This window comes from Syngnathoides biaculeatus, chromosome 13, assembly GCF_019802595.1.
Source record: "Syngnathoides biaculeatus isolate LvHL_M chromosome 13, ASM1980259v1, whole genome shotgun sequence".
NCBI classification, from domain to species: domain Eukaryota; kingdom Metazoa; phylum Chordata; class Actinopteri; order Syngnathiformes; family Syngnathidae; genus Syngnathoides; species Syngnathoides biaculeatus.
Window position 1 is genome coordinate 5,015,140 of NC_084652.1, and position 11,371 is coordinate 5,026,510.

General features: G+C 45.9%; 1 protein-coding gene across 3 annotated transcripts; it reads left to right on the top strand.

Annotated features, from left to right (window-relative positions):
* The first annotated feature begins 323 nt into the window (after positions 1-323).
* On the top strand, positions 324-3,928 carry LOC133510694 (chemokine XC receptor 1-like). 3 transcript variants are annotated; one of them, XM_061838918.1, is made up of 2 exons: positions 324-456; positions 1,539-3,928. In XM_061838918.1, exon 2 carries the CDS (start codon positions 1,544-1,546, stop codon positions 2,621-2,623), a length of 1,080 nt encoding a protein of 359 aa, XP_061694902.1. In that variant the 5' UTR covers positions 324-456; positions 1,539-1,543; the 3' UTR covers positions 2,624-3,928. The 3 variants fall into 3 exon arrangements, with proteins under 3 accessions (XP_061694902.1, XP_061694904.1, XP_061694903.1); XM_061838920.1 differs by having other exon boundaries at positions 333-456; positions 1,542-3,928; XM_061838919.1 differs by lacking the exon at positions 324-456 and adding an exon at positions 1,181-1,448.
* The last annotated feature ends 7,443 nt before the right edge of the window (positions 3,929-11,371 follow it).

The following is an 11,371-nucleotide window of genomic DNA, read 5'->3' on the forward strand; positions in this document are numbered from 1 at the left end:
TCTGAAAGAACAAACTAATGGAGGTTTATTTTTAAAAATGTATACAAATTTTAAAAAGAATAAAAATATGTTGTGAGTTATTTTCTTTTTAATCGGGGAGAAAATATGAGCGAAAAAGAATCACACTGTTCACACTAAATATGTAATATTGTAATACTGAAGACTACAGGCACTTCACAAAAGGTTCTTTATTCATTTTGTCTGTAAAAACATTTTTTTCTTGTTATCACAACTATTTGGAGTACATTTTTTAAACTGTAACCAGCACAAAAATGAGACATTTTTGTTCCCGGTATTTGTTAAATTGCCACATTTATTTCATGGTCAATGTTTGTAAGGAATATTTCCTCAAAATGGTGGAGGTGTAACTATTCTGCGGGGGTTGATGAAGTGAAATTAATGTTCTCAGCCATATGCATCATGATTGAGGAACCATATCCAAAGACTGCAGTGGAGGTACGGTACTCTTCTACATTATTTTGTCATTTAATGGGGGGATTTTTACAAATATTACTGTATATAACTACTTGTTAAACGCATAAATAGCGTCAATAACTAGATGTGTGTACTTTTCAGTTTCACGTGAACTCTTTTAAAAAGTAACTTTTTTCTGTACATTAGGCCATTTATAGTATTTTTTTTAATTCGATGCGTTTTTTTTTTTTTAAAGGAATAGCCAAAAAACTCTGCTACTATTGTCAAGTGCAAATTACTGTCACACTCACAGTTCTCTGATTGACAAATGTACTCGTATATTAATTAGCCCCCCAAAATATCTAAATATAGCTTTTCACTTTTATTGGATACCAGAAATGACTTTTTTTTTTTTTTTTTTTAAAAAAAAAGGAAGTGACTTCTTTTGGGACGCGAAGGTAGTCGTCAAAGGCCAGCACTGTTCGCTATGTTCTGGTCGGGACGATGCGGCAATATTTGAGACCATAATGGTTTTCTATGATTTGCAATTGTTTTTTCCGATGACGCCAGGAAGAGCAGAAAGACAACATTTTTAATTTAAATGTCTGTTGTTGCTTTTTTTTTTTTTTTTTACAGTTTCACTGTTGCATACAACAACATGTTGACAGAAATTTTACTGTCAGCAAAAAAAAAAAGTAGTGGATAAAAATAAAATTAAGCAGAATGTATGTAGGTGTGCCTTTAATGGGCGTGGCCTCCCGAGTGACATCAGCAGCTGAAGTCGCCATGGCCGGTTATTCTGCCTCTGAGCATCTTGGTGTGAGTTTAGGCTAATCGTAACCCCTTGTAGGTGTTGTGAAATCGTATCCTTGACCGTCCCATTCAATAAACGGCGAGAGCACGATCGCAAATCCATCAGCGACTGTGGTTGTCCTCCGCGTGGCAAACTAAAATTCCGCCATTCTTTTCCGTTTAACTCGAACGACATCCTGGATGAAGCTCGTTACTCAAAAAACGTGTAAATCTAGGCACTTGTAAGTCAAGGCGCCACTGTTTTATCATAGGGTGTGATCGTAATTATTCAGACACTGGCCTAATCCATTTGGTTCTTCTTCTCACCACAGTAGAAATGGCCGCCGCCGAAGAGGTCACCGCGACGCCAAACACGACCGCTAACGAATCAGTTTTTATTGCTGACGATTATATTTATGATGAGGACTACGAAGACGAGATGTGTAACACGAGCAGCCTGCTGGAGTTCGTCAAGGTCTCCAGTCCGCTCTTCCTCTCCACCGTGGCAGTTCTCGGGCTGCTGGGCAACGGCCTGGTGGTCGTGATTGTGCTCAAATACGAGAAGGTCAAATTCCTCACCAACGCGCTCATCCTCAACCTGGCCGCGTCGGACCTCCTATTTGCGGCGGCGCTGCCCTTCTGGGCGTATTACGACGCTTGGGGTTGGGCTTTGGGGGACTGCGCGTGCAAGCTGGTCAGCTTCGTGTTCGACGTGGGATTCTGCAGCAGCGGCCTGATCCTGATCACCATGACGATCCAGCGCCACGTGGCCGTCCTCAACCCGCTGTCCGGCCTCGCGTCAGCGGCGGGCGTCCACAGCCTGCTGGCGTCCATTCTCATGTGGGCCGCCAGTGTCCTGATGTCCGTCCCGGCTGTCATCCTGACGACGGTCGTGGAGCAGACCGGCCAGAGTCACTGCGAATATGACGATTCCGCCAGCGGCTTGTGGGGAATCTACCAGCAAAACGTCCTTTTCGTCCTCATCTCCGGCGTGTTCCTCTTTTGTTACCCTCAGATCCTGTGCAGGCTCCTTCGTCCTTCGGCGAGGAGACGCAAGAACAAAACCTTGAAGTTGATTTTCACGCTCATGCTGGTCTTCTTCGTGGGCTGGGCTCCGTATAACGTCACGCACTTCCTAAAATCCCTACGTTTCTGGCCCCATACGCCCGTGGACTCTGAGACTGTGGCGGCGCGCTGCGCCAGCCACAACCATCTGGACTTCGCCTTTCACCTCAGCAAGCTTTTGGCTTTCTCCCACTGCAGCCTCAACCCCGTCCTCTACGTATTTGTGGGGTCCAAGTTTAAAAGCCACTTGAAGAAGATGATGAGGTGTCAGCGTCACGACGACGGCGACGGCGGGGGACCGAACCGACGAGTCATCACATCCCTGTCGAGTGGGGACGACCTCTGCGTATAGCTCGACATCATTTTTCACATGGCGTGCACCTGACAAATATCGATTTCTTGCAACTGCCCCTCCCCCACCCCCACGCGATTCACGGAGGACAGAAAACAAGCCCCGTCGCAAACTCTGAAAGTCTGCATGTGATTTGCGCTTGCCCAATTGCTTTGTAATTGCTTAGAGATGCCTCAAGATGGCAGCATCAGCCATATTTTCTTCGAGACAAGCATTGACGGCCACATTGTAGTTACGATTTCCCTCGGAGGGCCGTTATGACTGTGATCCACGAAAATCTTTCGCCTCATGATATTTACAGATGATGGTGGTTTTGAATCAGAAATCATTTTTTAACTATTGTTCATTTTTGGTAACACAAACATGCTTGCAATATCTCAACTTAATCATTTATAATATGACATTTTGAAATTTTGTTATAGATTATCACAAAAATCATGGAAGTCGCTATGCATGATTTGCCTTCGCGGGCCACATAAAATCATGTGGCGGGCCGGATCTGGCACACGGGCCTTGAATTTGACACCTGTGACGTAGAATTAAAAACTGGAATGCGCGCTCTGCAGCCATCATTGCTTCCGCCGCCGTCAACAGGCTCTGACTTCTGGTCGGGGCAAAAAGTATGGTAAACATACACACATTGTATGGAAAACGATGCGATAAATAGATAATAAAGTTACTTCTTTGCGACCGCCTGCCTGGTTTTGAGAGCCAACAGCGCAACAAAAAAGCTAAACCTAACGTATTACAATTAAATTTGATGTTATTATATTTCCCAATAAACAATGGTAAGGATGTCAAAGGACGTCAACTTTCATGTTAAATAGTAACCCAAGTAATGGTTCGCCCTGACCGGAGGTTTACCACGAGAAAGGGGCCTGTGCTCAGTCCAGTTTTTATTCTACGTCGTTGGAGACAATGACCTAGAGAAGCTCCTGCCCTCAGTTCAATGTAGTTTTGGTTTAATCACCAGGTGGTACCAAAGCAGCGGCACTGTGGATCAGCTGGAAAGCGTTGACCTCGCAGTTCTGAGGACCCGGGTTTGATCCCGGACCCGCCTGCGTGGGTTTTCTTCGCGAAGTCAACCTCTCAATTTTTTTCAGCAGTACCAGAAGATTGTTCTATCCATTTTTCTGTCCATCTGTGCATTTATTCATTCCACGTGTTTTGTTTTCCAGTTTTTCTTTGTCCACCGTCTCTTTCTTTGACTTGGGGTTTGAATATTAATGCAGAATGCACATATCTGTCCTCAATCTATATTTTAGTTTACCACGCTCAAACGATGTCATGAAAAACATTTAATGTACGCAAACAATGTTTCTGACACTCTCAGCTGTTTAGATCTCCTCATTTCTGTTTGTTTCTGTGGGTGGGGGTGAATTATATTAATTTATATCTCTTTGTAACAGCGCATTACGCCACCTCCTCCCAAACCTCCAAATTGACCTTGTACATGTGACTCAGAATAAACAAATTAGCAGTGAGCAGCAGGATCTATAAAAATGTAATCTATAACAGACTGCATTTTGTCGACTAAAATCAGTGGCGTGGAACCACCTCGTGAGGGCGCCTCCTTCTTTTTTGTTGCTTTTTGGAGTGATGTAAGGAAAGGCTCAAATTTGATTAAAATCACGGCAGGGCCTTTTGCTCACATATTCCAATATTTTAACGCAATTACGTGTCATGCACCTCTTATAGGAGCCTCGTGCTCTGTCGGTGTCTTGGTAGGGGGTCCACAGTGGATGCGTGTGTGTTTGTGTGTGTGTGTTGTTAGGGGCGGGGGGGGGGGGGGTTGACAGCGGTGTAACTGCACTCCGGTATGCGTCTCCGGGGGTAGATTAAGTTTAATTAACTAAAGCATCCAGCGCGCTCGGCTGGATGGTTCCAAGTCAAGGGCAGAGCAGTCAAACGTTTCCCTGAAAGTGTGACGTTGGGACCGCCGTCATGCCACCAAAAATGTCATATTTTCATTTTCAGGCAGAAAAAAAAACACTCAGTTTAAGGTTGAGGTCGCAAAAATTTCCATCTTCTCTCTCTCACTGGACTGTAATAGGCACGTAGAATTACATACATAGAATTATTCTGATTTTTTCTCTTGAGGTCTACAAGGAAAATGTTTTCTGCCCGACTTTAGCTACACATTATTTCTTGTAATCCATGAGAAATCCATCCATCCGTTTTCTGAGCCGCTTATCCTCACAAGAGTAGCCTCCCCCAGCTATCATCAAGCAGGAGGAGGCAGGGTACACCCTGAACTGCTTGCCAGCCAATTGCAGGGCACCCGGGGAGACTGACAATCTCACCTAGGGGCAATTTAGAGTATCCAATTAACACATATATTGGGGGGACGGAGTGCCTGAAGAAAACCCACACAGGGGCGGGGAGAACATTCAAATTCCACATAGGCAGGGCTGGGATTTGAACCCCGGGCCTCAGAACTATGAGGCCAACGCTCTAACCGTGCCACTTAATTTCATTTTACTAAAATAAAAAAATTAACACACATACAGAGGCGACATGGTGGACCAGCTGGAAAGCGTTGGCCTCACAGTTCTGAGGACCTGGGCTCGATCCCCTCCCCGTGTCTGCGTGGGTTTTCTCCCGGCACTCGGGTTTCCTCCCACATCCCAAAAACATGCAACATTAATTGGACACTCCAAATTGCCCATAGGTGCGATTGTGAGTGCGACTGTCTCTATGTGCCCTGCGAGTGGCTGCCGACCAGATCAGGGTACACCCTGCCTCCTGCCTGTTGACAGCTGCCTGTTGACGGCTCCAGCACTCCCCACGGCCCTTGTGAGGATAAGCGGCAAAGAAAATGGATGGGTGGATAGTACAGAAAAAATCCCAAGTATTGTCTAGGAGTATTGAAAGTTTTGACATAAAAAATGAAGAATAATCGAGAAACAAAGTGTCTACCTAGCTTGCTAGTTAGTCTGTAAACAATATTTTCTAAAAAGAACCTTTGAATACATTTATGTTCATACTCTTTTATTGTATTTTATGACTTAAGTGAAGTATAAATGAGGAGTTTAACACAAGAGTTGCCCCTTTTGCACGCTTTACAGGGGGCAAAAATGGCAACCACGTCAGGGTTGAGCAGTCGACGACTGCATCGTTTTGGGGGACTTCCTGGAAGCGCGAAGGCCGCACGTCTCCCCGGAGTTTTTTGTTTTTATTTTTTCCTCTACCCAAGTTTCGGCGACGCCAACGAAAGCCGTCGTCTTTTGTTAGCTCGCGGTGTGTGGGTCCCCAGATCCTTTTTCTCAGCAAACGACGTTGTTGTTCCGCGTGGCTTTTTAGCCACCAGCTAAACAGCTGTTGTTGTTTTCTCTCCGCGCCGACGATGATGGCGACGGTGGCGCCGCTATAGGCCGAGGCCAACCCGTGCCGTTTACTCTCTTCTCCTCTTTTTCCTCGCTTTCGTACCCCCCAGATATCCGCAGGAATCATTACCGCCGCCATATGCCGCTTGAACGGATGCCGGGCGAAACGTGTGCGTTGCTGATCGAATCTCGTCGCGCGTTAATGTGCGTGCAAATCGATTACACGCCAAAGCCTCCTAATGGCTGCAAAGAAGTTGTTTCAGTCAACAAATAGAGACGTTCCCCTCTCGGAATTTGTGCGCTCCCCCGCTATGCAGCGATTCATCCCTGACACCTTTCGAAGCAATGGGGTTCTTTTTTTAGATGGATTTTTAGCATACGTACATGAGAAAAAGGGGTCCTACGCAAAATGACATGACGCACAAGCGGACTCGTTTGTTTCTATTAATTTTACCTGCGGGAAGGTAGCTCGTTGTTCCTTCGTGTTAGCCAAAACGCCGGCTCGTTGCATTCCTGGATATTGTTCGAACACTCGGGAGGATTGACTCATTTTTCATTATTTTTAAAAAGACCCGGTTTGTCGTGAAAATGACAGGTAGGTGTGTATACAGCTGCTAAAAAAAAAAAAATAGTTTGCGGGGGACCACGTGATCCATCTCTCATAACGTAACAAAAGATCCGCGTACATATGACAGAGGTGTTAAATGTGTCAATGTGCGCGTCGGACGGCTTCTTCGTTGGGCTCGCTGGCGAAGGCTGGCTCATACATAATGTCTGGAGGTATGTTGTTAGTTAGAAGTGATCCGCATATCATCTAAATATGGCTCAAAACGATAGGGTAATATTGCCCCGGACACTTCACTCGATTGTGAGATGTTCTCTTCTTTGAAAAGAGCTTCCATGTCTCATAGTAGAAAGGCGGACGAGCACGGCTTCGGCTGGGCTGGCTCATGCATACCGTCTGGGAGTCTTTTGTTAGAAGTAATCCGCATATCATCTAAATATGGCTCGAAACAATAGGGTAATATTACCCCGGACACGTCACTCGATTATGAGAGCTTCCGTGTCTAAAGGGGCGTGTTTTCAATGGCGAATGTCCAGGGTGACGTCACGGACAGACGATACAGCCAATATGGTGACCACTTGGATGTCGAATGACACTGCCGCAACTTTGCGCATGGTTGATGCGCTCTCCGCTAACATTTATTTTTTCGCATGGACATTGAAGTGAATAATGTTATATGTATTTTTCATTTCAATATCTTTTTTAGAATGTTTATAGATATAACACTTGACCTTTAACAGGGTGTGACAAATAAAAGTGCTTGAAGCAAGCACACATGTCCTCTTATTTGGAGAACTATACGAGCAGGGAAGTGATACTTTAATACTTAGTCTGTTCTAATCGAATACAACTGCACGATTCCAGAGTATGACAGATTTATATCACACCTCTCGCATGTTGGCCTGGTACGTAAATTGTGCTGGAGCTGCAGTCGCGCTTCTCACCACCAGAGGGAGACAGTGCGCCTTTCTGGTGCGGCTGAGTGACGTGACAAGTTGCATATTGGCCAACTCGCTACTTTTGAGGAACATTTGGTGCAGAATGCTGATGAAATCTGCATCAAACGAGCTCTCTCACACACACACACACCAACGCGCGTGAGCTTCACACGTCTCGTCCACTTACCTGCTGTTGTCACATGCAAAAAAAAAAAAAAATAGCGATTAACTTCCATGGAGACTTAATTAACAAATCAAACATCTGGACATGGCCAGTAGGCTTAGACGCCTCTTGTAAGATTGGTTATGTGATGTATCAAACACTTCCTAGAAAATTCTCCATCTGGCGATTGTTATCTATTTTTAAAATCTTTATTTCATTTTATTGGCATTTTTTAAAAACTTGCAATTATTATTGTTGATCACTTTTAACTAGTTCATTTCCTACTTTTGACTACACGACATGTACTAAGGCAACTAAAGTGTATCCTAATGTAGCATATTTTTCTTATTTTCCGCATTTCCCCTTCTTTCATTTCAAGTCAGTACTTCTTTTTGCACTTTTGAATTACATAATGCATCATAAAAACATGCATCGCAGCACAAAAGGTACTCTTGAAACGATTTCTTGCTAAGTTAATGTGCAATGGTGGTTATTGTAAACAAAAATAAATGCAAAATAATGTAATGTAACATTACGTATGATGCATCAATATAATGTAAAGTAAAAAATACAGTTATTTAATAAATTGTAATATAATGGTTAGTAACTAAGATCATTTCACATAGTGTGGCGTAACACAACGTAACAAAAATTTGTTACGGAGCATAAAAAGTAAGTAACAAAAATTTGTTATGGAGCATAAAAAGTAAGTAAGTTTCTTTCGGCTTGTCCCTTTCGGGTTCGCCACAGCGTGTCATCTCAGATGAACGCACATATATGTTTGGCACAATTTTTACGCATAATGTAGTGTAATATAGCACAACACACAGTACAAACATATCATAATGTTAATATTTCCTAATTTGTCTTCTTTCGCTGCTCAATATTGTGTCATAAAGTAACATAACTCCTCATATCGCGCAAGCTAACGTTAGCATGGCGAAAACTCAACCCCAGATGCGTTTGTGCTGCTTTTTGAGCTTTACTGTTCTTGTGAGTACAAACATTTCTTGGTCCGGGGTGGGTCTGATGGCAACCGGACCCACCCGGACCTGCCTGGCACGATCCCCCGCCCACTCCACATTGAGCAATTCTGCAGGCTGGGCCTTTTTTTTTTTTTGGCTTAGTCCGCCTTGTCCTCGGGCTGCACCAGCTGCTGTGTACTTACGACCGCATTCCACGTGGCCCGACGTGGCGTCCTCTACCCTCCTTCCTCCTCCTCCTCCTCCTCCCTCACTTTTGGGGGCCGTAACTTTGCCTAAAAGGTGAGACCGCGGAGTGATTTTCCACGGCGCCGTGCATAACTAATGGAACCGTGTTTAAAAAAGAAAAAAAAAAATCATCGTGGAAACGTCCTTGGGAAGACAAATGAATTTTCAGCAGAATAATTAACTTAATTAACAAATTTGCATGCATATTCATCAGGGCCATTGAAGTCTTTCCAGCTCAGCTTGATGAACGTTGCTGTGTAATAACCAGCTCATTTACATTCTGCCATCCAGCGCCATTTGCGCGCATTACTGGGGGGGGGGCTTGCACGCGGTGTGTAACGGCGTGCACGCGCCGCTCGTTTTCTTAACATGTGAGCTGGATGAATTGATTTGACATGGCCGTTTGTTGGCCGCGCACCCCGATCTGAGGCCCAGCTGCCTCCCCCGCCCCTTGCCCCCCCCCCCTCCCGCCCCACCCGTCCCTACATATTCATGCCCACGAAGCTCAATGTGACACACGCTGACCTCGCATCCCCCACCGCCACCCTCCGCCACGTCCTTTTTTGGCACCCATCCTGCCTCGTAAAAACTCTCCGTGGATGCCAGCCTGTTTAAACCTGAGCCCCCCCCCCCTCCCCTCACCCCTCACCCCATGGGTACCCACGGCCCACCCCCACTCCTCTGTATCTCTGCAGGGCAATCTTTAAATGCGGCAAGGTGTGACGGGACAGACTGGCGGCTCGGCAGCCGCCGCCCCAGGACGGCGGCGCTCCGTCAGCCGTGAGCGGGCAACCGCGGCGTGGGCCCCCGCGGTCGGCCCCCGTGTGCCTTCCTCGTGCCTCATCGATGCCAGTCTCTCACAAAAGCGGGCGTTGGGATGGCTCGCAGGCTTTTGTTTTGATGGAGTGGAATATAGGGGAGTCTTTATGCAAGATAACTGAAAGTTCATCCATCCATTTTCTTAGCCGCTTACCCTCACGGGGGTCGCGGAAGTACTGGAGCCTATCATAGCTGTCAATGGGCAGGAGGCAGGGTACACCCTGAACTGGTTGCCAGCCAATCACAGGGCGTAAGGGGCAATTTTCATCCATGCATCCATTTTCTTTGCCACTTATCCTCACAAGGGTCACAAAAGTACTGGAGGCTATCCTAGCCCGTCAACGGGTAGGAGGCGGGGTACACCCTGAACTGGTTGCCAGCCAATCAAGGGCACATAGAGACAAAAAAAAGAGCCAGACCAACGGGCAATTTTCCTCCATCCATCCATTTCCTTTGCCGGTTATGGTTGCCAGCCAATCACAGGGCACATAGAGACAGAAAGGAGCCACACGTAGGGGCAATTTTCATCCATCCATCCATTTTCTTTGCAGCTTATCCTCACGGGGGTCGCAGGGAGTACTGAAGCCTATCCCAGCTGTCAATGGGCAGGAGGTGGGGTAGACCCTTGAACTGGTTGCCAGCCAATCTAGGGCACATGGAGACAGAAAAGAGCCACACCTAGGGGCAATTTTCATCCATCCATCCATTTTCTTTGCCGGTTATCCTCACGAGGGTTGGGGGAAGTGCTAGAGCTTATCCCAGCTGTCAACGGGCAGGAGGCAGCGTACACCCTGAAATGGTTGCCAGCCTATCGCAGGGCACAAAGAGACAAACGGTGCACTCACAATCACACCCAGGGGCAATTTAGAGTGTTCAATTAATGTTGCATGTTTTTGGGATGCCCAAAGAAAACCCACGCAGGCACGAGGAGAATATGCAAACTCCACACAGGGGGGTCCCGGATTGAACCCGGGACCTCAGAACTGTGAGGCCAATGCTTTCCAGAAAGTCAAGTTTTGTAATAGTTGTAGGGTTGGAATTATTGACGTAGGCTTCAAAATTAGGGTTTCAAACCAGGATTAGGGTTGCAAACTGGACGTAACATTTTGATTTCTGGTTTTCTCCTGGGTTCGGAAATTGGGTTTTCGATCCCGGGTCAGCATTTTGAGTTAACTTGATGATGGTTGGGTGAGCAGTTTCTTAATGGGTGTGCAAATTCGATTGTTACAAAATGGGTTTTCGAATTAGGGATTGGGTATCGAATTCAGGGTTCGAACCAGGTTTGGGCCTTGCAGTCGCCTCAGCTTCAGTGCTGCTGTTTTGGCTAGCGACAGAGTTCCGTGGGTGTTGTGATGTTTCAGTGCAGGAGGGATAATATTTAAAGCATTGTGGATGTTTTTTTTTTTTTTTGCTTTCATGGAGTTGAGTGAGTGTTTTCACTCCACAGCAGCTTGGCGAGCCTCACTGCCAACAAGCCGCCTGCGCTCCATTAACGCCATCCTGACTCTACGCGGCCCGGAAAAAAAAAAAAAAAAAGCAACGGCAAAGCCTTTTTTTTCCCTTCATCTTTTTTTCTTTTTTGCACCTTGAACGCGAGCAATATGGCGCGCGGCTGTCCTGAGATTTGGCGCTTGCAATTAACACGTTGATACACGCAAAATCTAGACATATTTCAGAAGAAAATAGCATCACCTGACAACTTCTTCGCTTGGCCCCTGCGATATGC

Coding starts and splice junctions, on each gene's coding strand:
- LOC133510694 (XM_061838918.1), top strand. CDS start 1,544: ATGGCCGCCGCCGAAGAGGTCACCGCGACGCCAAACACGACCGCTAAC.